Source organism: Paralichthys olivaceus, chromosome 16 (assembly GCF_024713975.1).
Source record: "Paralichthys olivaceus isolate ysfri-2021 chromosome 16, ASM2471397v2, whole genome shotgun sequence".
NCBI classification, from domain to species: domain Eukaryota; kingdom Metazoa; phylum Chordata; class Actinopteri; order Pleuronectiformes; family Paralichthyidae; genus Paralichthys; species Paralichthys olivaceus.
The window spans coordinates 12,409,221-12,433,989 of record NC_091108.1 but is presented as its reverse complement, the minus strand read 5'-3'; the positions used below and the strand labels follow the sequence as shown (position 1 = coordinate 12,433,989).

The window sequence follows — 24,769 nt, the reverse complement described above, 5'->3', positions numbered from 1 at the left end:
GCACAACAGCACTCAGTATCAAACCGAACTGTAGAGTGCTGCAGAGCTGGTATATCAAAAGAGGGTTGTCACCATTCTGACTTCTCTTGCCCCCTTTCATCTCTCTCTGTCAACACACACGCGCACACACACACACACACACACACACACACACACACACACACACACACACACGCACACACACACACGGAATAAAAATAATAATCTTGTGTCCTTGGTTGCTACAGAGACTTTTGTGAGTTATAATTTTATCATTTAAAAGTGCATTTTTTATAATTATTTGTCAGTGTCACTGCTAACGCTTTATCTGTGTCACCAAATGAAAGCCAAATGGCACTTACTAAATTCAAAGCAATAGAAATTTACATCATTCCTCATATAACAAATGCAGGAAAAAGACATAATAATAATTAATTACCTATTTCATGGATTTTTCAACCTTAATCTAATATTTACAAGACAACAGCAACACCAGACAACTAATTCATTCTCGAATTAAAATAGTAAATCATCAGTAATCAGTGAAAACAATTCAATACAATTAATATAATTTACTTTTTCTTTTATTATTCTGTTATTTTTCAAAAACTAGTCTATAATATACAGATCAGATACAGTGAAAACATAAAAAGCAAAAGGCTTGAAGCAAAATATTAATGAATTAGATTTTTTAATTTATAGAAAGTAACACAGCAAAATAATGAGCCAAATCTTTCTTGCCACTCCCTTCTCACTATTTGTAAGTGTGGGGCAGAAGAAGATGAAAAGCCTCTGCTTCTTTCCTCTCACCTCCCCACGCCTGCTGTCTGAGCGACCTGTTGGGAGAGGCAGAGCACCAGTCCTCCTCCTCCTCCTCCTCCTCCTCCTCCTCTCTGTGGCCAAGCCATTAGCCATGAATTATGGTGCTGCTACCATCACAGCCAATTGTCTGGATGAAAAGCAGACTCTGCCTCACTTACCAATGTGTGCTGCAGCCTGAGCAGCAGGTTGAGGACCACAGTTTGTGATCAGCTCTGTGGTTCAGGTCAGAGCAGGTAAGCAGATGACATTTCACTTAACAGCAAATGTAGGTTAGCGCAGAGCTGCATGATGGTGATTTATCGTTGCCAGGACGTTTTCATTTCCTACAAACTAATAGCCTGATGCTGAAAATGAATTTCTAGATAATTGCTGGGTGTCTTAATAAATAATCTGTTAGTGCAAGCATCTGATTTTCATCCTGGATATAGTTTCATACTCCATGAGTAGGGTCCATTTATTTAACTCTGATTATTAATGTCTTCTTTATAGGGCGACTGCTGGAGAGAGAGAGCAACATTTGCAGGAAAACTCCTACCGTTAGTGTCACTGGGAAACCTGTGAGTAGATGTGATGGTGGAGTGATGCGGGGACTGGACACAGAGGCAAATCATCAGATGCTGCACTGAACAGTACAGTAAGTGGACGATCATTTTTGCTTATTATCTGGAGCTTGTACCTGGAGGCTGCAGTGTTGGCTGGTACTGCAAAGAGCCAGACAAAATAATTAAACCACGCAGAGGCAGCATCTTCACTTTATAAGACTTTAGTTTTAATGCTTTAAACCATTAATGACAGCTGGAAGATCTTTGTCATTCATCACATTGTGTTTCAGGCTGAACTTTCCAAGGTCAGCATGTGCATATGTTGTGTATGTCACACACACATGTACACACACTACTAACTCATATGTAACATGCATCTTATTGCCTGTCATACGTCTTCTGGTTCTTGTGTGTTTTCTGACAGCATCAGTTTGCTTGACTTTTACAAACCAGGTATTTATTTGCCTCTTATGAGTCGGGAGTGGGGAACCAGATGGAGGCTGTTGATCTTGTTAGAGAGGTAGATGTGAAAGGACTATTACCTGGATCACAGCAAACACATGCAGACATGCACACAAATGCCCACATGCATGTTTACACAAACACACACACACTTTTATGCAGTCTAAGGCGTGATCTTTACACCTGCTGCACTTAAAGTTATCAAATCATTTAGAATTGTTGCATCGAACAGCTTGAGCTACTGTTTATTTCCTCTTAAGGAAACTGTGCTTAGTTTGTTAATAAGTTTATGTTTTCCTAGTTTAGAATTCACTGAGTATTGCTTCTTAGCATCCAGCTCACTCAGTTAGAAAAGGGTGCAGGTAAAGAGGAGTAAGACAGTAATCCTAAATTCACATAATTGCATAAAGTCTCTGATTGCATATGTTAAGCACGCTGCATCGTGAAGTGAGTGCTGACCTGTAATGTTAATGATTGACCAGGCCTTGAACACTCAAACTACCACAGCTGGTTGCTAAGAGCCTAAAGAGATAGCTTAGGTTACATGTCCAAGGGCTGATGTGTACATGCAAGCATAAATCCAGGAGGTATATATGCAGAGAAATGAAAATCTTATGGACATTTAGAATTATTTTCATGCTATGCACCAAAATCTAATTTGATCAGTTTTGATTCTTTGGTTCTTTACAGAGATCGTTGCGATTGTCCACTGAATGTAAAATGAGAGAATTGAAATGCACACTCACACATTTCTGTTCCTGTCACTGGTCTGTGTACCTGTGTTCTCATGCAGCCATCACAGTAGAGGCTTGTCTGTCACCCTGAAAAGATGGTGGGGCTGAGAAACCGCTCTACATGGGAACCACTGCTGCTCAAGGCCTCCTGCATCAAGTCCTGCGCCAACGGCTGCTCCCTGGGCATCACCGCAAACCTTACTTATGCCAACGCTGATGTAGAGTCTGTAGAAGGTGAGTAGAGGGGTGATTCCCTCTTGGAACAGGTAATAACCTCAGCAACTGTATTTCGACATAGATTGTATTGGGTGCCTGTGGCTCAGGGGGTAGAGTGGGTCATCCACAAAGCTGAAGCATGGATGCCAAGGTTCCCTTGCTCAAAAAACACAGTTCCCTATTGAATGAAAAATCACCAGTAATTTGAGTAAAACTTAGGTAATTAGTAACTACCAAAATAAATAGACTATAGGCTATGCTGGCATGTTAGGAATTATATTTAAAACATTTGGTGAAGGCTTCTGTCTGAAGCAATTACAATTAAAACATTCAAGAAAGTCAGAATAGACTTTTAGAATCTAGTGAACTTTTAAATATGCAGTCATGTAGTTTCATCGGTTTCTTAAGTGAGGCATGAATCTGAAATATTTGTTTTGTGTGTCAAACATTATCGGTCTTGTACATGTAGGTGTGTTTGTGTACCCTCTCGGGGAGAGGGAGGTTGTGGTGGACTTTGAGGCTTCCATTGCGGGTCGACTGGTGGGCGTCCAGATACAGAACCGAGGGAAGCTGAAGGACTGCTGTCTGGATTGCTGCCCTTCGTCTGGTTTTGAGGGCCACTGTGGGAATGGCCGGGAGTGGGGCTGCTGTGGCAGCTCCAGCCACGACATTCAGTGCACCAACGGTGAGGAGGGAGGACGGAGGAATCCAGTGTAGGGAGAGCAAATTGTTTAATGAGGTGGCTGTCTATTCATCTAATATGATTCCATAAGCTTCAACAATTAAGAAATTAAACACACATTCATTTTGAACATTGACATTTCTGGGCTGCCTATTTTCCTCAGCTAGCAGTTATTGAGCAGCTAATTTATTTATGGATACTGCGAGCAGACATTAGTCACTGGTTCTCTGTTCTCCAGACACTTGAACTTTACAGAACCCAGACTTGATGAGGAATATCTGAGTGGATGAATGCATAGACTTTTATGTACTTTAAATATACTATATATTCTTAAAAGGTCAGTAATAAGTGATCAACTTAGGTTTCATGGCAGAAAATCAAAGCTGGAGAGAATTGTATGTTGTTTGTAGTAAAAAGTAGCATATTGTTGAACCACAAATAATTTAAACCACTGTGCACTGTTTTTAACCACTGTAACGAGGGTCAGAGCACGTACATCATACACACTGGAAAAAAATTAAATTGTTGCACCACCTTGGAAAATAACTTCCATTGTTAACCTTTCAATTAATTACATTTGTTCATCTTACAACTAACACATTAACATAATTAATGTTATAATTAACATAATAACTTTTATTCAAAAAAAAGTTTTTTAATCAATTGAAGTGTTTTTTTAAAGTTAATAATAAATCTTTTTTCAGTGTAGCTACTGTGAGTCCCAGCTCTGTCCTGAGTTTGCCTCACTGACGGTAGAAAGGACAGACAAGGGAGGCCAAAAGCTTTGGCCTCCTGCCTAAAGATGAAATGTATTCACTTATAGTACGAACATAAATCAGCTTGATGTGCATAGAATTTTAGTGGAAACAGTGGAATCATGTACATTGAATGCGTTTGCAGATTTTGTATGTTGACTTTTCATGACAATAGTCCACCTGCATCTCTGTCTGATTCAGTTGTTTTTTCATCTAAGTAACCGGGTGCATATTTTTAGGGCATCTCATCCTGGACGAAGACCTTGAGAGAACCACCTTCATCGTGGGCACAGGGGTAATCGGCCCCATGGATATAGTGTCCATTATCATAAGCACCACACTCGAACTCCCCACGTTAGAAAATGGAGCAATCCGCATCGTCTACCCGTCATTACTGACGCCAATCGTCACCGGCCAGATGCCCCAAAGCAAGAGTGAAAGTGGGGGGAAATTAGAAGAAACTGGGTATTTATGTCACCACTACATGTGGCACCACTACTCTGTCCGACACTTTCTATTTTAATAAATTATATGTAATATAGACTGACTGCTGTATATTTTTATACTAAATTATCTACATCACTGTTCTTCTAGAGCAACCAGCTGTTTTGGTGCCACCTCAGGAAAACAGGACCGGGTGCTGGATGCCGAGCAGCAGTGTGCCCACACCATCTTCACCAGTCCAGCTGCCAACCTGGCACCTTATGAGCTCAACTTCCAGCTGCTTGTCAGAGGGGCCTGCCTGCTGGCCGGTACACTGCCTGTCTTCTCAAATAAGATTGATTCAGTGGACTTCGGCCCAGCCATTGAGAAATGTAGAGTAGATCGCATTACTTCGCCAAGGCCCATCAGTCTCGTGGAATTCTATCAAGCTGCCCCAAATTGTGCACATTCATAAATATCAGTTCCCTACATGTTTTTTAAAAATCAAAATCAATCAATGATTCCCTGGGAAATCGGCAGAAATGTCAAAATTCTTCACAATGTTAAATTATTTGAAATGAGAAAATAATCATTGACTATTGAAAAACAAATCAAAGCATGTATTAATTTGCTTTTCTTGTTTTTTTCTTAAACTGATTTGCAGGGCTGGAGAGCCCCACTCATGCTCTGAGGGCAGATGCAGACCCCAGCGCCCAAAGTGCCTCTGCCACCTACATCACTTTGGCCCAGGAGCATCCGTACGACAGACACATAGAGATCATTCTGCACCTCAGTGGTGAGCAAAGGCAACTTATCCACTAACATGACTGTGCTTTCTCTTTGGCTCAGTTTCTGTTCAGTATTTAGAATTAATATTTTACTCTGAAACACTTCCACAGAACCTCACAGCCCACTGGTCATCTTAGAGAGAGGCAGACTGTCCTTCAGCCAGTACGAGCAGCAGATCAGCTCCCGTCGAGATTTCATCCGCTGCACCCGCAAAGATTCAGAGCTTGAGAGGAAGGTCACTGCATCCTCTCCCTATTTGTTTTCTCACATCTCACACATTTATGTGTCCTGTGTGCTAAAAGCTTGTGCTCCACTTACAGCTGGAGTTTGTGAGGAAGCGGCACCACAAGGACATTCTGAGCAGCCCCGTCCTGATGCTCAACTTCTGTCCTGACTTGCTGCGTGAACCTCTGGGGCTGCACAAGGCCACCAGAGAGCTGCTGTTCCTCGTGGACCGCAGCGGCAGCATGAGTGGCACCAACATCCATCGTGTTAAGGTGAGCTGCAGCCAGGACAAAAACACACAAAGAAACCAGAGTCAGATTGTAGTGCAGCGGGCCAGCAGTGGTGGGGCAACAAGGGCAATCACCAGAGGGGACTGTCAGAGCCACTAACTATTTAGTTTACCTGTTGATTTAAGAAACAGGTTATTACAATTTAAATTATTAAAACTATTTAACCTTTAAATACAAAATTAAGACTTGAAGCAAATCCAACTTGTAATCATATGTAATTCATCCACTTTATCTGAGGTGGTTCAGTTTACATTAGTATGATGTATTTTAATAATGGGTTATATTTTTTCTTATTATTGGCTGTAGTGTATGAAGGACAAAATGACAGAAGTATGAATGAATAAGTTAATAAATTAGTAAGTAAATAAATAAACTGAGAAATGAAAGGTTAAATACATAAATAAATGAAAAAACTGAAAAGAAATTCTGCATTTTCTGTATTTTTGATTTATTCATTCATGTCTACATTTACTCTTCTTTAACTTCTGCATTTAGTTATCTATTCATTCATTAATTTCTACATCTATTTATTTATTTAGTTCTGTATAGATAACTTTAGAAATACATAGATTTCATGTCAAACTGTATTTATTTATGTATTAAATAATGATTCCAGCATTGATTTATTTATTTGCTTGTTTACATGTTTACATTTTTTGTGTCCCTTATAGTAGTGTTTTACATTTTAATAGTTTGTGTGGATGGTATGTATCATCCACATGAAATATCCATAGGTATTTGTAGTTAGATAAAATAGGTAATAAGTTTATTATTTTTAGATGCCTTGTAAAAACTGTAGAGGAACAATAAAATGAAAATGAGCTTATATCGCTATAACGCTCTCTTATTTATGGTATTTTGTCTGATTAACAAGCACTGTCCCTCTCAAAAGTATAAATAAATTTAATTAAGCAAAGTCAATTTTTAGATTTAGGTGCACGGATTGATTATTCCTTCTTGTTTCCACAGGAAGCCATGGTGGTGGCACTGAAGAGTCTCCCCTCTGGCACCATGCTCAACATCGTGGGCTTTGGCACCACCATCAAGCCTCTGTTCACCTCCAGCAAGCTCTGCACTGATGTTAGCGTCACACCATCACCTGTAGCTCACCATGGAGATTAATCTGAAAATGTCTCCTTTAGAGGATACTCACTTAAATAAACCTGTATGTTAAACACCGCGAGGGCAGATGCAGACCCCAGTGCCCATTCACGTGGAAATGTTGCAACTAGTGTTGCAACATTTCCACGTGAATCGCGGTGTTTCCAGGAAAAGATAATACATGGGGCATTTGGCTCATGTTGCGTGAAAGCAGATGTTTTTCAACCGTGTTGTTCAACCATGTGTTCTATTTTGTCCGCGCTCTAATCAGGCGATAGGTCAGTTCTTTGGGTTGCCTTAGTAGCAGAGTATCAGGTTTTATCCAGACCAGGGGCCACGAGAACAAACAGTCTTTGCACATACTCCTCACCATATGGTGACCTTTCATGCACTTTAACGGAGGCAGGAGATGTCCCTCCATCTCCTCTCCTGTCAGCCGTGTTTGTCCACAGTGTGATTTGCTGCAGTTTTAAGGCAGGTGCTAATGTGTGTGTGTTTGCTCTCGCTTTATTAGAGGAGTGCTGATTAAATTCTTTGCTCCCCACACAGGGTAATTGAGGCATCTGATATCAAACAGTGAATTTATCTTGAACAACACAGGTGATGTTTGCACAGGCAGCATCATGCAGTTGGACAGGTGTTCTTTCCGACGAGCTACTCTCCCGTCACCGTAGCTCTGATTGCATCTCTGCTTTCCTCGTTGCACACAGGTCACTCTCATGCAGGCATATGAATATGTCCAAAGGATGAGAGCTGACATGCGAGGCACCAACCTCCTGGGGGCACTGTCCTGGGTGTACCAGCAGCCCATGCAGCGCTCCTATCCTCGCCAGGTCTTCATCATTACGGATGGGTCCATTGGTAATGTGGCCAAAGTGCTGGAGCTGGTCCGCAGAAACACGTGTGCTGGCAGGTACGAAGTCCTGAAACTAAACTGTCTGTTTCAAACATGGAAATCATCTGTTCAAAACAGGAGGGAGAGGTTGTAGGAGGATGTCATCAACACACATGATGGACATTTACTCAAACAACTAGTTAGCACAGATTTATTCTATGGCTGCCATGTAATCAGACATTAAATCACTGAGGGTGACAGGGAAGCAGAGAGGAATGGATTCCACTGAGTGCAGGCAGAATGGACTGATGCATATGACAGAGACACAATGTGGGGGAGGAGAAGAAAGAGGATGGAGACAGAGAGAGGGAGGGTAGAGGGATATGAGCAAACAGTGATCTTGAAAAATTGAGAGCAAAGCGCTGTAAAGAAAAGAAAAGAAGGGGCTGAGGTATTTTTCAGCCACGCCCAGTAATCCCGTTAAGTGCTCTCCTCTGCAGTGAGAGTCATGCCCCTCTGGTTTCCCCCAGGCCCTCCAGCACTGCACAGTAACTCTATTTATCCTTCATTAGTATTCTCTTGTACGACTGACTTTCTCCACTGAATTTTGGCTGTCCAGCATAATCCATGGAACCACACTATTCTCTTGTAATGCATCTCATTTCAGGGAATGCAAATTATGCTGCCATCTAACTACAGTCTACAGCTCTGCAGTGCTCTTTGTGTTGTGTTATTTTGGTTTTCACACACAATGTCTGCTTCATTCAAACTCTCAATCAGCCAAATGGCTTGTGATTTCTGTAAGAGCCCCAACAACAGTGTGAACACACCTGAATGTTCTCCATGCTGAGACATGTGGAAGCCTCTGTGTGCCGCTAGGGTTAGGGTCTGAGTTCCAATCCCAGGAATCCAAGTGAGAGAAAGACATGCTTCATCTATAGTGCAGCCACAGGGTGTGTGATTGAAAATTTGAAGTATATGTTTTATATCAACTCTCTGCAGATGCTTCAGTCTGGGCCTGGGTCCTCGAGCCTGCAGGCGACTCCTGCAGGGCGTCGCCAAATTAACAGGAGGCACCACAGAGTTCTTGGATGATGAGGAGAGACTCCAGCCCAAGGTCAGCAGTGCTGCAAGACTGTCACCTACTGGAGAAAATGTGAAATGCATAACAATTATTGGCATAACCGTACCCAACAAAGGAACAATTTTTTTCAGATTTATGATGGGACCTTTTGTAGGGGGCCAAACCCTTAGGCCATGACCCTTAAATGCTGAATTACTTAACTGTATAAAATAGTAACTATAGCTCCACCTACAGAGTATACTGAGTACTTTTTGCTATTTTTGATTAAATTTGATTGGGGTAATTTTACATTAATAAATTGCTAATTTACTTAATAAAAGAACCTGAATATTTCCTTCATAGTTGCAACTTTCAAGTGTTCGGGTAAAAAAGACTAATGTTTCAAATTTCCCTCCTCAGTTTATCAAGTCTCTGAAAAAGGCCTTTGAACCTGTGCTCACTGACGTTCGGATTGACTGGTACCTGCCAGAAAACATGGAGGCCCTTCTTTCACCCAATGAAATTCCTCCACTCTACACAGGGAATCGCCTCATTGGATATTGCACATTGTATGATATGACACGTTTCATATCAAAGAAGACAGAGGTATACATCAATATGCATTTTTAAAGTTTGTTTATGTCTATGTGCATTTCTAATTTAAGTGTTTTACAGACTCAAGGACGGGGCTACAAAAATGTGCACAGAGGCTCCACTGGTTCAGTTTTTGGTCAGTCCAATGATGAGCTTTCACCTCCCCCGGCCTCTGAACTAATGCCTGTAGTGACGTGTGCAGATGGAACCGACCTGGAGGACGCACTGAAGGAGATCTCCAGAGAAATTTCCTCCGAGTTCTCCTGTGCCAGAGACACAGACCCTGGCACCAGCCCAGGTCAGTCATACATCCGTGGAGCATCCATTTGCCTACTGGTCACTTTCTGTCCACGTGGTTAACAACTGGCCTTTCTCCATGCCAGGTGGGGAGCTCAACTGGTCCAGTGATGTGAGGAGGAGGATCCAGGAGAGCGCTTACATCCAGGAGCAGTACGTCCTCACCCGCTGCTCCCTCAGCAGTGAGCGGAGTCTACAGACACAGTCCCACTCAGCAGCGGGGACGTTTTTGCCCGACCCTCAGTCCTCTGATTCCGTGTTGGACACAGGGTCTTTACCCCAAGGCCTTGAGAGAATCCCGCCTCCAGATAAGAGATCTTCCTTGTCTCGGTGGGCTGACGCTGCATGGCAACAGAACCTCTCGGCTGAAACTCCTGATAATGAAGCAAAAAAGGTGAGATTTATTGTAACAGATTCACTCAAAAGAACTTCTAGTCATGCAACTTATGCTAAGATATCGACACCAGCACTATAAAATAGTTTGATTACAAAATATTGTCATCTATGAGTCGACTAGATCAATAGAAATGTTTTCTCCATTGCAGGATTTGATAACTCAAAACATTTCAACATATCAAAAATAGAAACAGTTCCAACAGATAACCCTAACATCAACATGTGTTGCTGTAGAGAAACTCTGCTCTACTTTTTGTACTTGCATCACTTTCCCTGTCGTACAACCAGAGCGTGCGCCTGGATGGAGGTGAAGAACCCCGTAGGAGACAAAAAGCTTTGGCCCGTTCAACCATGGCAGCACGAAGTTTCTCGTCCCCCCAAGGCGAGTTGGAGATGCATCGCCTGAGGAGAGCTCTGGAGAGGGTCTCCTTCGACCAGACACTGGGAGGGAGGCTGGACGAAAGTGACGGGGAGACAAAGCCCCCATCAGGAGGGACACTGTCCCGCAGAAGCCTCACTGACTCCAGTAAGACGCTACTAAAAAAAAACAGGATTATGCTTCATATTGTTCCTTCATCAAATTTATATTCCTCTCTGTCACTCTGACCCTCAGATGGACTCCTGTTCCCCGCCTCTCCTTTGGACTGGGACAGCTTCACAGATCCAGAGTACCTCTTCTCTGCAGTTCAGCTGGAGGATCCTCCTCCAGGTCAGTGCCGCTCGCTCATTCACGGCTTGCTCGGCGGCAGGCCTGTGTCCTGGGAGGTCACTGTTGACCTGGGGCACCTCTGGACCCCAGAGGGCCAGGAGACACCAGGAGGAGCTGAGGGAGGACAAGGAAAAGGAGGGGAAGAAGGAAGAGGGGAAGAACCATGGGAGGAGATCATTCACCAACTGACAGCTCGTTCAGTTATAAGAGACTTTGAGAAGATGGCAGAGAAGGAGAGTGACAATGGACATGGTGAGGTTTTACTGAGCATTTCTCTTATTGCCTGATGTATCTCCTAACTCATATAAATAAATATCTGTTGTATTTGATGGTTCCTTAGGTTCAGCCAAGCGATACCGTATGAAGGCCATCCAGACCAGCAAGCACTGTAACATCATCTGCATGTACACAGCCTTCTCTACCACTGACAGCAACACCAACAAAGGCTTACCAGACAGCACGGATGTCAAAAACACAGGTGCACCACCAGTTATTGTCTTTGACAATTATTTTACATACTTTGGGGGGTGATCCATATATATATCTGTCTTTTGTGAGTCCCCCCAAAAAGTGCAGCACTATATCACTGGAGTGTTCCTTTACTATTCATTTCTATAGACTCAAGAACACCCATAGTGCACCATACAATACTACTTATTGCATAAGCTATTTTGCAATGCCTGTACTTACAATCTGATCAAAATAAAAAAGAAAGGATAATACACAGATTTCATATAAGGTCAGGGGCGGATCAAGAGGCGGAACTAAGGGGGCAATGGCCCCAACTGACATCTGATTGGCCAATGTTAAGAAAAATCCTAAATTCGTCACTGTATTAAAAAGTGAGTGTGTGTGTGTGTGTGTGTGTGTGTGTGTGTGTGTGTGTGTGTGTGTGTGTGTGTGTGTGTGTGTGTGTGTGCGTGTGTGTAGGGATGCATTCAGGGAACAGGAGTTCGCAGTCAGGTAGTCGCAGGCAGCAGACCTATTCTGTAGGTCTGGGCCGACGGCGTACCAGTAGAGACAGTGAGGAGATGGAGGACAACTGGAACTCGACAGGTAAACACATCGAATGATACCACCACCCATTTCTGTTGTCAAGACTTTAGGTCATCAACAATCTTTGTATCTCTCAGACAGAGATGACACTCCTGCCTCACCATGTAGCCTTACATCCTGGGACTCTAGTAAGTATTGCTGTCGACCTGCTCAGTGAAAAAAAACCCCGCTCCAGCGCAGCTTAGTCCCAAGGTTAGAGGCGTCTTACCAGAAAGCCGGTTGAAAATTCTACTGCAGCTGAGTCTGTATGGAAGAAGAAAAGAAGACATACTCTCCCCTGACACATCGCTATTCCCTGACATAGTCCTTAAAGGAGCAATTCACCCAAAATATGAAAATAACCCAACATATGCTCTCCTTTACCTTAAGTCATATCTAGTCATACTGATATCTGATGACTCTAAAGGATTCTACCTGGAGAATTTAGTTTGTTGTTCTCATAGCATTGAAGAATGTAATAAAAATAAAATAATAATGATTAAAAAAAAAATCCCCTTTGCTCAAATGAACACAATAAAATCCACTTTAAAACCCACATTTCTCCTGTTTACGGCAAAAGACATATTTTTGTCATTTGGGTGCACTGTGTCTTTAAAACCAGCCATGACACATCACTGTTCTGATGAAACAATACTGTTCAATGTGTTTTTCTTTGCTGCTGTCTCAGGTATAGGGGGTAGCGGCCACTCTGCTACAGCCCCAGCAATATCAGGCACCTCGTGCACTCGCTCACAGCGATCCATAGAGAGCAAGTCAATGGAAAGCTTCTTTGGGACCAGGTAAAGAAAGCTTTTACATTAAATTACAAATATTAGAGAAACTTGCTAATGTTGAATTTGACAAGTGTTTATGGTGGTGTTCGCCCCTTGGACCAGGGGCAGATCCGGGGTCAGGGCCAGGGGGAGTACCCAGCTTAAATCTGAGTAGCTGAGTGGTTGTATATCTTATTCAGGTCCAAATATATATTTAAATAAAAAAAAGAAACACCTTTTTTCGGTTCCAGGTTCCCCCTGGGCAGACTCAGGTCCTCCATCTCATCAGGAAAGCAGGTTCCTCTCAAGTCTCACTGTTTGTCTGCAGAGACTGAGACACAGCCTGAAACTGAAGCACCGGACTACCTGCCCCTGGTGAGCTGTGCAGACACACACAATATATACAATACACACAAGCATGCAAACACATTCAGTAATTTATGTCCACGTGGTGTCTGATCAGGTGCGTCTGCAGCTGGCTTCAGGAGCTTATCTGCTGACAGAGACCTTCTCAGACTGTGTCCAGATCCCCCTGGACCGCCTTAAAAGAGCTTCACCATACAGCCTCCACCGTCGCAGCCTTAGCCCACCTTTCCGCTGTACATCTCCCAGTGCTCCGTCTTTATCCACCTCTGCAAAGCCTCTGGGTGCTTCCTCCAGTCACCATGTTACCTCTTCTCCTACCTACTGCGTCTTCGCCAAAACTGTACCTCCCTTCCACCACACTCCAGACGACACTCCCCTGATGCTGGAACCAAGGCTTCGCCGGAGACACCTGTCTGACCGCGACCATGTCACCTCACACCCTGACCTCCCCAGCCTTGAGGAGGGCCTCTACCAGAGTCAGAGGTACGGCCAGGCTGATAGCGGTCGTGGATCAGAGACAGATGTGTATGAAGGCTCTTCAGTAGATCCAGCTGACCTCAAGGTGAGCTGCCAGTTGGCCCTAGAGGACCTGGAGGGCTCGAGCTGGGCCACAGCTGTTGCGCTTGCCTGGCTCGAGCACCGCTGTGCTGGCTACTTCATGGAGTGGGAGCTGGTGGCAGCAAAAGCAGACTTCTGGCTGCGCTGTCAGACGCTGCCTGAGGGATTGGACCTGGCCGGCCTGAAGGGAGCTGCCAGACAGCTGTTCCTGCTGCTGCGCCACTGGGACGAGAACATCAAACTAAACATGCTGTGTTACAACCCCAACAACATGTGACACAATCACCTCTGAGGAAACTGAGCCAAATCTACTAATCTGCATACTCACTTTTTATCAATGACTGACTCTAAAGATGCAACATGGAAAAGTGTATCTAGTGTTTTCTCTGCAGGGTCAGCTTATACCATAACCCAAGGTCAATTTAATATTCAGTTGCAGATGAAAGATTTTGGGTGGTACAGCTGTTCCTCAAGGCAAGGTGGACCATTCAAATCACTGTTCTCTCCATGTTTGAGTGGGTTTTATCCTCCCACAGTCCAAAGACATGCAGACAGGAGTTGCTTGGAGACCTGTCCAGGATGTACCCCACCACTCGCCCAATGTCAGCTGGGATATGCTCCAGCCCTGCCTGGAACTCAAAGGATAAGTGGTATTGATCATGGATGGATGGAAGACTTACTGATGTGAGAAGTGATGTTAATGCAACATGACTGTCCTTTACCTGACAGCAGACACATGGCCTTTTGTTATAAAAAAGCTTTATGTAATCACGAGAATGCCTTGATCCCCTGAGTGAGCTTTTGTTAGTATAAGTTGAAGCTTCCTGTCAGTATAATGTTGTTACTTTACCATCACAATCATTGAGTGTCACATGGAAATTTGATTATCAGGATGATTATTTGATTATCTACAGAAAGATTACTTTAAAAAATGAACTTATTGATGGGAAATACAAAAAGGCTGGAAGTTAATTTGTTGTGATGTGAAACAAAACCATGAAGACAAAAAACTGCATCAAGGTGAAGTGGTATCTCTGTTTAATATAAAATGTTCAGTCTACTGCAAACTTTTCACATTAAATCTACATTTGTGCTGATTGTGCTGGAACACACACAACAGTGGATGAATCAGAATCAACAAATCAGAAAAATAGCTGTGTTTTACACGTGTGTAAAATTACTACTTAACTATTTTGTCCATGTACTGGAGAATAAAGAATTTACTGTGGCAAAGTGAAAATGCCAAAAGCTTCTGCCCGATATACAATACATTTTTACACTAAGTAAACGTTCTCTGGGATATAAATAAATAAATTCAATATACTGCTTTCTTAATACAATGTGTTCATTTATTTGTGCCCAATTAAATGACTTTGGATAATATTAGAGCATCTAAAAAGAAATAATGACTTGACCTGTTTAATCATAGGTAGACTGCACTTTAAACTTACTAAGTAGAAATATAGCATATGTAAATAAATCCTTTTTACACACAAATACATTCACATTTTTATCCTAGCACTGTACTCCTCTCTTCTTATTATGTATTTGACAATGAAACCTGAGAATCCATGATTTCTTTCTCTTTTCATCTCTTCAACTGCAAGACACGACTATATCCCATTTCACGTTAGGCGTCTTTCTTAAGTCTGCACCCACGTTTGCTTCATTAATTTTTAGCAGCGAGCTGAGATGAGAAGCATCAAATTGCTCCTTTTATTCTTGTGTAAATGGTCTACCCCAGTGACCCCCCTGCACCGGTGTTGTGAGGGGCAGAGAGAGGAGGGGGGATGAAGGCTGTCGGCAGCACATATGACCTTACTACGATGTCCGCTCCGCTCTGGCTGCGGGTCACTGACGTTTGTCCTTAACAGGTGTGTCCTGTTGGGTTTCTGCGGGGGCTGACTGCAGGGGTGGAGCCATCCACAGACAGAGGAGGATGATGAGGTGGCAGACGTGGAGGGCAGCTGAGCTGCTGTTGGTGGAGGGGTACGTGTTCCACGAAAGCTCGATCAGACCCAGAATCAGGACCCTAGACACAGGGATAAAAAGACGAAGCATTAACATGTAGCTGAGTGTTTATGGATCTTGTCAAAAGTGAAACATTTATGTAAACATCGAGCTTTCCTCTTACCTGAGCAGATGGGCCAGCTTCTTGACTCCACCACTCCAGAGCAAGTAAGGCAACGTGTGGAAGTACCAGACATAGAACTGGTAATGCAACGAACGACTGAAGCACATGCCGATGAAGTTAGAAGTGAACAGAATCAGCACTATCTGTGCTTGTCTGTTAAGGTCTGACACAAAAGCTGGTGAATAAGGGCACATACGCAAATGCAGCCGAATAATAATCGCCTCCTTAGGCAAATTACTTATCACTTTCAGAATGTGGGCAGTGCAGGATGTGACGGACACAGATATTAGTTGTTTGGTCTCTCGCCATCTGAACAGTTTTTTCCCCGTGGCAGTGGGGCTCACAAACAAGCCCCCTGCATCACACTGACTCTGCACCGCACTGACTCTACCCCACCACACCCCACCACCTGCACATAATTTATAATTTATTACTTATATACTACTGGCACTATCACCAATCTCTGCACCTTCGCACAGCACGTGCCCATAACCCTGTGAATCTGTTAATGTATATATGTATATTCTTTATTTTATTTTATTTTATTTTATTTTATTTTATTCTATTTTATTCAATTTCTTACATATTGTTGTTTTTTATATTGTTGTTTTATGTACATAAGTAGTGCACCAATGACACCAAGGCAATTTCCTGTATGTGCAAACATACTTGGCAAATAAAAGAATTCTGAATCTCTGATTCTGATTCTGAATCTGATTCTGATTCTGATTCTGATTCTGTAGTCCGTTTGAGGTTTTTGGGTTGTGAGAGAGCAAGATGCTGGAGGAAGAGCTGGATTGAAGCGGGCAGGGGGAGAATGTGCTGACTACAGCAAAGTAGGGTCACAAATGTTGAGGCTGTGAAGTCATAGGTCAAAGTTCACTAAAGTTGAACTATACATGAAACCACGCTGCCAATTTCCTTTGCTTTCCTTTTATTTGCCCCCTCGCTAGCACAGAATGGAAGTGAAAGGGAGGCAAAAGTTTGTCACAGCTATATTTGCGTATGTGTGACTGTACCCTCACAGGAATATCACTCAGAAACATTTAACTGAGTAATAATGATGCCGATGATCCCAATGTGTCCTTCAAGGATCAATTTTCTTCAAATGGGAATACATTCAAATGAAACAGAAGGATATGATCCACTGAATTCTCCTGAGGAGGGATTTTCCTCTTGCCAGGCTCCTTGAGAAGTTCAAAGATGCTCTCTCCTGGCCTGTTAAAGACAGAAAATACAGATTTATAAATTCTACATAACTAGAAAACCATCATACACCTCTGTACAAATTGAGCAAACGCCTGCCATCCTGTGTAGTACAAATTTAACCCCAGATTTTCTTCCAGCCCATAAAACAGTTCACTTAGCTCACTGAAAGTCAGTCTCTCACCTCTTCCACCGGCGGAAAGCAAAGAGCAGTAGGGCGAGTAGGTGGGCAGCGAGTAGGAGTAAATGAAAGTAGCGATTCAGGAAGAGCGTTTCAGGCAGGAAGCGCCAGTTGACCGTCCACTTAAACATGAACTGACGGCCAAGATCAAAAGCCCTGCTCAAGTAACCAATGGGATTCTCCAGGAGAAAAGGGAGGCCGAGCAAAAGCTGTGGAATCAAGACAGATTAATTAAAAGATGATGCAGGTGACATTTGACATGACAATATAGTTAAAGTAATAAGGTACCTATTGTTTTTATAGGGGATATTTACCTGTATTCCTGCACACACAGAAAGTTTGGGGATTGTCCTGATTAGACCAAACTCAGACAGGAGGAGGAAAAGTAGCCCAGGGGCAAAAAGAAGCACGTTCATTTTCACAGACACTGCTAAACTGTCAGAGAAAGAGAAAAAGATTAAGTTGTAATTTCATCACGTAACACACAGAACAAAAAAGATTTGTGTACATATTACTCCTGGATAACAGAGGGAGACATTTCTTTAGAAGCTGCAGAAAAGAGAGTCCACACTTGCCTGTAGAGGACACATCCCATGGTCCAGTATCCATCCATGAAGAGGTTGACAGCTGCAAACAGCAGCATCATGGCCACTGGGTCATTGAAGAGACGCAGCACAAAGATGGAGTGGATCCTATAGGAGGCGCAACACACAAAGAAGAACACATAGGGAGGAACCTGGAGAAAGAAAGCAATATACATTATTATACAACTAACAAATATAAAGTACAGAATTACAGTCTCACAAAAACCCACTGGCTACATAAACATTAGTAGCATCATACTTCAACTTAGTGGTGTATTGCTGGAAAAATTTGTCACAAAACCACGGACGGACCTTCTTAGTGCGGTGGTATATCCTGAAGACGAGCAGAAGCGTGATGAGGTAGAAACCAGCAAAGATGTACTGAGCCAGACGTATGTTCACACCGTGGCTGGTGATGTAATAAAGAGCAGTGAACATGTAGACAAAGCCAGCCGGGTACCTGCAACAACAAGGTGCCAATTATTCTCAGAATCCTTCACACACGACATCTTACTACAAGGAGGAGCATCAACATCACAGAAGACCTGTGAAACTCACACCAGGGGACCCGTATCTCCTTTAAGCTCAGTGTAGTCGTAGGTGCCATTGATGACGCCCTCTACTTCATCCATGTAGGCTTTCCAGTCTATCTCAGTGTCTGCAAGAATATAGATCAGTGATCATGAATCAGAGAATTTCAGATACTGATAACAGCATTGGAAATACCACCTATACAGCTGATGGTGTCGGCTGAGGCGTTGGTGAGCCACTTCTTCTTCACCACTCCAAAAGAGCAATTGTGCTATGCTGCCATTGGCAGGGACTGTTTTTAAAGTGGTGAAGAAGAAGTGATTTCAGGTACTGTAGCATTAGCCAGAGCTAGCTAACATGTCAGCAAATTGGCAATATCTTTGACATAAGTCATTATTGTGCCTTCCTAGATTTATTTGTATTCTTTTTAATTATGTCGGTCAAACTAGATAATAAAAGACGCTTTACGGTATTATTCTCTGTATGTATGTTTTTCAAAGGGTTTAATCTGAGCCAAGGTCATTCAACAATGATCGGTAATGGAAATATGGTAGCTGTACATCTCTATTATGAATGATTAGGGATATTATGTGATTATTAGTTAATCCTACTTATTATTAAAATACCTGTAATTATACATTTGAAAAACAACGGTAACAAAAGTCATCAACTCTCAAAAAACTTCCAACTCAACTCATTCATTCATTTTTCAATGCATTTTACAATGTCAGCTATTTTCTACATACATTATGAAAATGATGAATCAGCTATTATTTGCTAATTCGTCCTTCCATACAGTTTTAGGTTAATGCACATCAAACCTGAGAGGCTCAGCTAATGCAAATAATGTCAAACATCCAATTGCGCCTGCTTCTATGATTATTTGCTGGTTTCTTTTGTTTTAACCCTAAAATTAAAAAAATAAAAACAACGTGGACAAAATAAACAATGACATCAATGACAAACTAATGCCTCAACATATGTTTATCAACAGTAGTATTTTTTATTCTATTCATATTTTTCTATATTTTACATATATATCCTTACACTTATTGTCTTAACATTTAAGTAGTACCTGTTACTTATTATTATTCACTGATGAATATTTATGACTCTTGCTGTAATATTGAAAATTTCCAGATTGTGGAAACAATACAGGAATATCTTATCGTTTGTATTTACGTGAAAAATAATCACACCACAACAAGTTTACAGTACTGTGATCAAACCCTTACTTGAACCTGCTGTGAATAAACTAACGGTGAATGTGATCCATCACGGGCACAGAGCAGACGATTCTCTGTGGTCATGCAAGGACAGTAAACTCTCTGACAGGTGGCTCTGGAAGTTGGGGGTTGGGGGGGCTTGCTAACGCTAGCTACTTAGCGCTCGGACACGTCCAGGCGAACGACCGAGCGCCGTAGCGTGCTAGCTAGCCGCGCAGCTACTTACACGCCACTTTCTGGATGACCCACACGTTGATGCCGATCTCCAGGAGCCACAGGACGGACACGACCAGCAGCGTGTACTCCGTCTTGAACAGGACCAGGTGCTTGTCTTGCCACAGCGTCTGTAGCTTCCCCCACAGAGGGGCCGGGGCGCCGGTGGGCTTCCTCCGTACACCTCCTGCCATGTTCGGCGGCGCAGCGAGCAGAGCGACGTGGAGAGGAGGCGGCGATGCGCATGCGCAGACGTAGTCACGTGACACTAACTGCTTCCTGTCTGACGTCACGTGACATGGACGACACCGTGGGGCCGATAATGTCAACTTGAGCCCATCGTTTCTCTGACAGGTACAAACAGGTGCGTTCGGCAGACTTCTCCACGTTCACACGGAAATATACCTCGATTCATGTGTTGTTGCTGGTCACGTGATCGGCCAGCAGAAACAGTCACTGCCGGTGATGCTCCACTATCGTTAGCTAGCTAGCAGCTCACAAGGATTTTAAAGATCATGATAATGAAAGTTCTGATAACAGAGAGTCTGTATCGATGTTAATGTGTTAAAGCTGTGATTGCCGATCTCTCAAAGGTGAAACATCAAATTCTAACGAGGCGAGTTAAAGTTGATAATGTTTGCAGCCAGATCCTCTCGTTTTGTGTCTTTGTTTTGTGTGTGTTTTTACTGCAGTTGTAATTTTCATGCAAAACCTTGAACTTGTATGTGGCCATGTTCCCAGTTTGTGGATTATCTGCGGTGCAAAACAGAACGACAAATAAAAAACACAGCGATGAATCAAAAAAAAAAAATGAAACACAGGGAAACACAATCTTCTGGGATTGCGATTGTTTGTGTTTTCTGATTTGCACTTCAGAACCCCCGCCCCCTTACGTCCAAGTAGGAAAAGAAACAACCAGTATCTACTTTTATTTGTTTCATAAATGTAAAAATCCATGTGTAAAAAGGACAACGTGTCACTTTTATGGATGTATTTCTCTCTTCATTAGTAACTTGACTACAGCTACAATATGTGATTGATTAACTGATCAACAGATCAATCAGCACTAATGTTGACAATTAATCTGAATCATTGTATTAGTTGATGTACTGATATTCTTACTTGTCATTTGTTTGTGCAGGTCTGCTCCTTCGGCAGGGACAGAAGAGCCAGAGGCAATGGATGGATATTCTGTGAGGATTCCAGAGGTCGTGTGTCTCGGGGCCAGTCTCACCCTCTCAGGCATCTGCTACTATCTGTACAGGAAGAGCCGCAAAACTGTGGAGAGACTTGATGTCAGTTGTGGATAATTTCTAATGCAATTTAAGACTTTTTCTGTTTTTCATGCTGTCTAAATCACAGGTAGCAATGGGATTAGCTGTGAAACCATGGAAACAATGTTCAGCTTTCACAGACTTGAAATCCTCTTTAGGTAGATCAGCGCTCTGCTAACATCTCTGGTAGGTTCTGAAAGAGGAAGCCTCTTCTAGGCCAGTTGTTACCTATTACAGTGTGAGGCTTGTGGCTGAGGCTGTGTCTACTTGCAGCAGTAAAAAAAATATTTTTATTTTCAGAGGACTGAAGAAGTAGACTGTGCCAAAATTTGAAGGAAATGAAATAAAATTGAATGTGACAGGAACCCGAAGCCTGTTGTCTGCACTGTGTCCTGCATACACAAAAAGTGTGTGTCTTGTGTTGTCAGGAAGCTCCACATTTCACCATAGATGGGAAACTCAAAAACATCTTGAAGGAAATTCCAGGAGCATGTCTACAGTATGCTGTCATCGAAGGTAATTTGGGTCTCACTTTTTCAAATAGAGACAAGACTTGATCCATATTTGTCCAGTGTAAGAGATGTACACTTAATTCACCTCTTATTCTCTATTATGTGTGTTTGTGTTTGTAGGTGCCGTACAGCCAGTGGGCGAGCCTCTGACCAGTCACTTCCAAAAAGAAATTGTTGGCGTGTTACAGAAAATAATGTTGAAACAACAAAGGCTGGTGTGGAATGGTCTTTCAAGCACTTGGTGAGTATATGATTGTATTTTGACTATCATGATATATATATTTTTAATATGCTGGGAACATCTCCATGTACAGACTTTATTCCACTCAGTTTATAGTGCAGGATTAATAATGGCCCTATCTCAAATTATTCAAATAGTATAACTTGATACTCAGAATTTTTGTGATACAGAACAACTGAACCTCAATACCCCGCCCTGCTGCCACTACTGCAAGTGCAGCCTCCTGAGGTCTCATTACTTTAATAATGTAACAAAACTTTTTTTTTCATTTAACAGTTAACCTTGTAATGCATGCAAATCAGAAAATATAATTATTTATTAAGTTAAAGCAAGCAGTATACATGTATTTTGTCAACTAGAATGTTACTTCCTCCAAGTCCCAACAGTCCCCTCATGAAACCACATTCATATTAACTGGACCAGATTTGTATTTACCTGATTTTTTAAAATAATTATCCGCAAAAATGTTGAAAAACAATACACATCACAATGTTAAAGAATGTTGACTAAACTGACCCATTTCCTTCCCTCTACCTGTTGCAGGACAGACAGCGAGCTAGTCTTGCACCAGAGAGTGAATGCGGTGCCCTTTGTGTTAGTGGGATCGGATGAGACCACAGTAAAGGTCCTGTGTCCTCTGCAAGCTTCCGGAGTCCACATGGAGATTACCCACGAGAAGTTTCACCAGCTCAATTACGGCCTAGGCGACATCGTAGGACAATACCTGAGTGGGGAGAAAATTAAAGGGCAACTAGAGACCGAGGAAATGCTCAAGGTTGGTTCTTACTAACAAATGGCTCCTGTAGTTAAATAATTAATTCATATTTACTTCAGAAAGGATAATATTTTTTGCTATTTTCCTCCACAATACCTTGAGCAAATATTCCACTCTTTTCACAGGTGGGTGCAACTCTCACAGGAGTAGGTGAGTTGATACTAGACACAGATGGCACCCTGAATCTTCGGCCCCCTTCCAATAGTGCACAGTACTTCTTAGGCAATATGGACTTTGACACCCTGCGACAAGACCAAGAGAACGTGGCTGTTTGGTGGAAGGCGCTGACCATTACCTCTGCCTTTGTCGGGGCGGTGGTCCTTTTCTGGGTGGGTCGACGCTACTACTACCACCTAAAAGCTCAGTGGCAGCGGGAGCAGGAGAGGAGGGAATTTGAGAGATGGCAGGCTGAAGCCCACAGGGCGCCTGCTAACGTTGCCGACCCCAGAGCGCCTCAGGATGCGGCAGAGGAACGTGTAGAGAATCCCTGTGTGATTTGCCTCAATCAGCCTCGTAACTGTATTCTGCTGGACTGTGGGCATGTGTGCTGCTGTCACACCTGCTACCAGGCGCTTCCACGCCGCCAATGCCCAATTTGTAGACAGGACATCAGCAGAGTGGTGCCACTCTACCACGTCTGAGGCACCTGTGGGACCAAATGACCTCAGCGGAGGTTAACCACCATACAAACTGTACCGACTTTACACCTAATAGGTCTAAACTGCTGCACTTTCAGCTACAAAAAGGGCAAAAGTTAGTCTTTGATTTTGATTTCAAGAATAAAATGTATGTACCATTAAAATGTGAATTTTAAGGATATTGTACAAAGGCTTTGTTCACTACACTGTTTCATTGTAGTATTTTTATCTTTATTTAAATAAATAAATCATAGGGGGAGCAAGTGTAAAATTATGCTATAGAAATGTTTATTTTCCTACGTGTGTATGTGCCTTATTTTGGTAATTTATAAGACTGCTGCTGTCTCAGAGTGACTGTACCGTACGTATCTGAATTGCTGAAGTCTGCCTGTGAGTAACTAAGATTTAGTTTCAATTTCACTTACATTTGTGATTCACAGGAAGTAACTGAAACAAAGGTACAGCTAGTACCGAGACGAAGTGTTAAGGTGTAATTAATGTGCTGCAGACGGAGAGAGTGTTTTGGGAATTAATACTACATACATAAAAAACTTGTTTTCATGAAATCTGATAAATGTCCTGACCCTATGTCCCTTCAAGTCTATTAAAAATGGGTTTGTAATTTGCTTTTTTTTGCAGTATTTATATTTGTTGACTTGTTTATACTTGTTTCACATCTGTAATGTCGATGGTAAACACACGTTTACTCACCACTGACAGATCATCCCGACACATTTTATGGTGATTTAATGAACTTGATGATTTTGATGACATGATGCTTAAAAGTCTATCTAAATAGGGCTTTGAAAATTATCTGCAGAAAGAATTAAAATTTTACATTTTACATTTCAGAGTAACTAAGCAAATTATTTATAATTCATCTTATTTTTATTGGGTCTACTCACAAAATGTGAACTGATCTTAACTATTGTGACTTGTCAGCCCCACATAATAATAACAACTTAATATTGTTGAAGCACCTTTAAAAAAAGGCACAAAGTGCTTTACAATTACAGATTATGCAAAAATTAATCCAAAATTTTAAATGATAAAATATTATACATAGTTTTAACCAGATTCATAGTGAATTAGCAGAAAATAAATCCACAGTTGAGATCCTTTTTTTTTCAGTTGACATGGTTAACCTCATGTTTCTTGTAAATAGTGAAGTTAAAATGTTCTGTTGTGGTGTTTGTTTTGGTGTTTTTCATAAATCAAAGTAGCTCTAACCTACACCTAGTCTGGCTTTAATAAGTAGACTCCAATTTGAATTTGTTGACGAAATTATCTAAGATGTCCACACACTTTTTCCAATTGATAAAGAATATACAGTTACATCTGACAATATCTGAAAACATGACTTAAATCCTAAGGGTTCATATACAGGGTTTCTGTGGGGTCTTAAAAAATCTAAAATCCAAGTCTTGAAAAGTTCAGAAAAAGACTTGACTTTAACTAATTTAAATTTGCAGAAACCCTGATCTAAATATTGAATGCAATCATTAACATTAAACATATCTTCAATTTAAATAACCCTGGTTTTCCCAGGATAGGAAAAGTGCAGTACATCCACATCTGAAGCTGAGGGGTCTGCAGTTTTTGGCCTCG

At 42.1% G+C, this 24,769-nt stretch overlaps 3 protein-coding genes across 6 annotated transcripts; 2 read left to right on the top strand and 1 right to left on the bottom strand.

Moving 5' to 3' along the window:
* The first annotated feature begins 856 nt into the window (after positions 1-856).
* Positions 857-15,469, top strand: vwa5b2 (von Willebrand factor A domain containing 5B2). Of its 3 annotated transcripts, none has more exons than XM_069510979.1 (23): positions 857-1,034; positions 1,291-1,435; positions 2,635-2,773; positions 3,225-3,440; positions 4,432-4,657; positions 4,787-4,944; positions 5,280-5,411; positions 5,515-5,639; positions 5,725-5,901; positions 6,889-6,999; positions 7,731-7,933; positions 8,858-8,972; positions 9,339-9,524; positions 9,594-9,810; positions 9,896-10,203; positions 10,494-10,731; positions 10,819-11,166; positions 11,255-11,392; positions 11,845-11,970; positions 12,048-12,098; positions 12,638-12,749; positions 12,974-13,097; positions 13,186-15,469. In XM_069510979.1, exons 3-23 carry the CDS (start codon positions 2,635-2,637, stop codon positions 13,921-13,923), a joined length of 4,188 nt encoding a protein of 1,395 aa, XP_069367080.1. In that variant the 5' UTR covers positions 857-1,034; positions 1,291-1,435; the 3' UTR covers positions 13,924-15,469. The 3 variants fall into 3 exon arrangements, with proteins under 3 accessions (XP_069367080.1, XP_069367079.1, XP_069367081.1); XM_069510978.1 differs by having other exon boundaries at positions 2,599-2,773; XM_069510980.1 differs by lacking the exon at positions 12,048-12,098 and having other exon boundaries at positions 2,599-2,773.
* Positions 14,668-19,984, bottom strand: alg3 (ALG3 alpha-1,3- mannosyltransferase). Its single transcript, XM_069510981.1, has 9 exons — positions 19,735-19,984; positions 18,310-18,409; positions 18,064-18,211; positions 17,743-17,903; positions 17,482-17,602; positions 17,171-17,376; positions 16,923-16,998; positions 15,781-15,926; positions 14,668-15,678 (listed from the first exon to the last, which is right to left on the bottom strand). The coding sequence occupies exons 1-9, from the start codon at positions 19,913-19,915 to the stop codon at positions 15,498-15,500; spliced, it is 1,320 nt and encodes a 439-aa protein (XP_069367082.1). The 5' UTR covers positions 19,916-19,984; the 3' UTR covers positions 14,668-15,497.
* Positions 19,953-23,787, top strand: mul2 (mitochondrial E3 ubiquitin protein ligase 2). Of its 2 annotated transcripts, none has more exons than XM_020110745.2 (6): positions 19,953-20,085; positions 20,863-21,016; positions 21,424-21,511; positions 21,628-21,748; positions 22,292-22,523; positions 22,649-23,787. In XM_020110745.2, exons 2-6 carry the CDS (start codon positions 20,900-20,902, stop codon positions 23,162-23,164), a joined length of 1,074 nt encoding a protein of 357 aa, XP_019966304.1. In that variant the 5' UTR covers positions 19,953-20,085; positions 20,863-20,899; the 3' UTR covers positions 23,165-23,787. The 2 variants fall into 2 exon arrangements, with proteins under 2 accessions (XP_019966304.1, XP_019966311.1); XM_020110752.2 differs by having other exon boundaries at positions 19,955-20,075.
* Positions 23,788-24,769: the final 982 nt, after the last annotated feature.

Excerpts from the sequence above, each read along its gene's own strand:
- mul2 (XM_020110745.2), top strand. The coding sequence starts at position 20,900 with ATGGATGGATATTCTGTGAGGATTCCAGAGGTCGTGTGTCTCGGGGCC. Across the intron at positions 21,017-21,423 it reads AAACTGTGGAGAGACTTGAT|GAAGCTCCACATTTCACCAT; the intron begins GTCAGTTGTGGA and ends TTGTGTTGTCAG. Across the intron at positions 21,749-22,291 it reads AATGGTCTTTCAAGCACTTG|GACAGACAGCGAGCTAGTCT; the intron begins GTGAGTATATGA and ends TACCTGTTGCAG.
- vwa5b2 (XM_069510979.1), top strand. The coding sequence starts at position 2,635 with ATGGTGGGGCTGAGAAACCGCTCTACATGGGAACCACTGCTGCTCAAG. Across the intron at positions 4,658-4,786 it reads GGGAAATTAGAAGAAACTGG|AGCAACCAGCTGTTTTGGTG; the intron begins GTATTTATGTCA and ends CTGTTCTTCTAG. Across the intron at positions 7,000-7,730 it reads CCAGCAAGCTCTGCACTGAT|GTCACTCTCATGCAGGCATA; the intron begins GTTAGCGTCACA and ends CGTTGCACACAG.
- alg3 (XM_069510981.1), bottom strand. The coding sequence starts at position 19,915 with ATGGCAGGAGGTGTACGGAGGAAGCCCACCGGCGCCCCGGCCCCTCTG. Across the intron at positions 18,410-19,734 it reads GGTCATCCAGAAAGTGGCGT|ACACTGAGATAGACTGGAAA; the intron begins GTAAGTAGCTGC and ends ATATTCTTGCAG. Across the intron at positions 16,999-17,170 it reads GCTTTCCGCCGGTGGAAGAG|GCCAGGAGAGAGCATCTTTG; the intron begins GTGAGAGACTGA and ends TGTCTTTAACAG.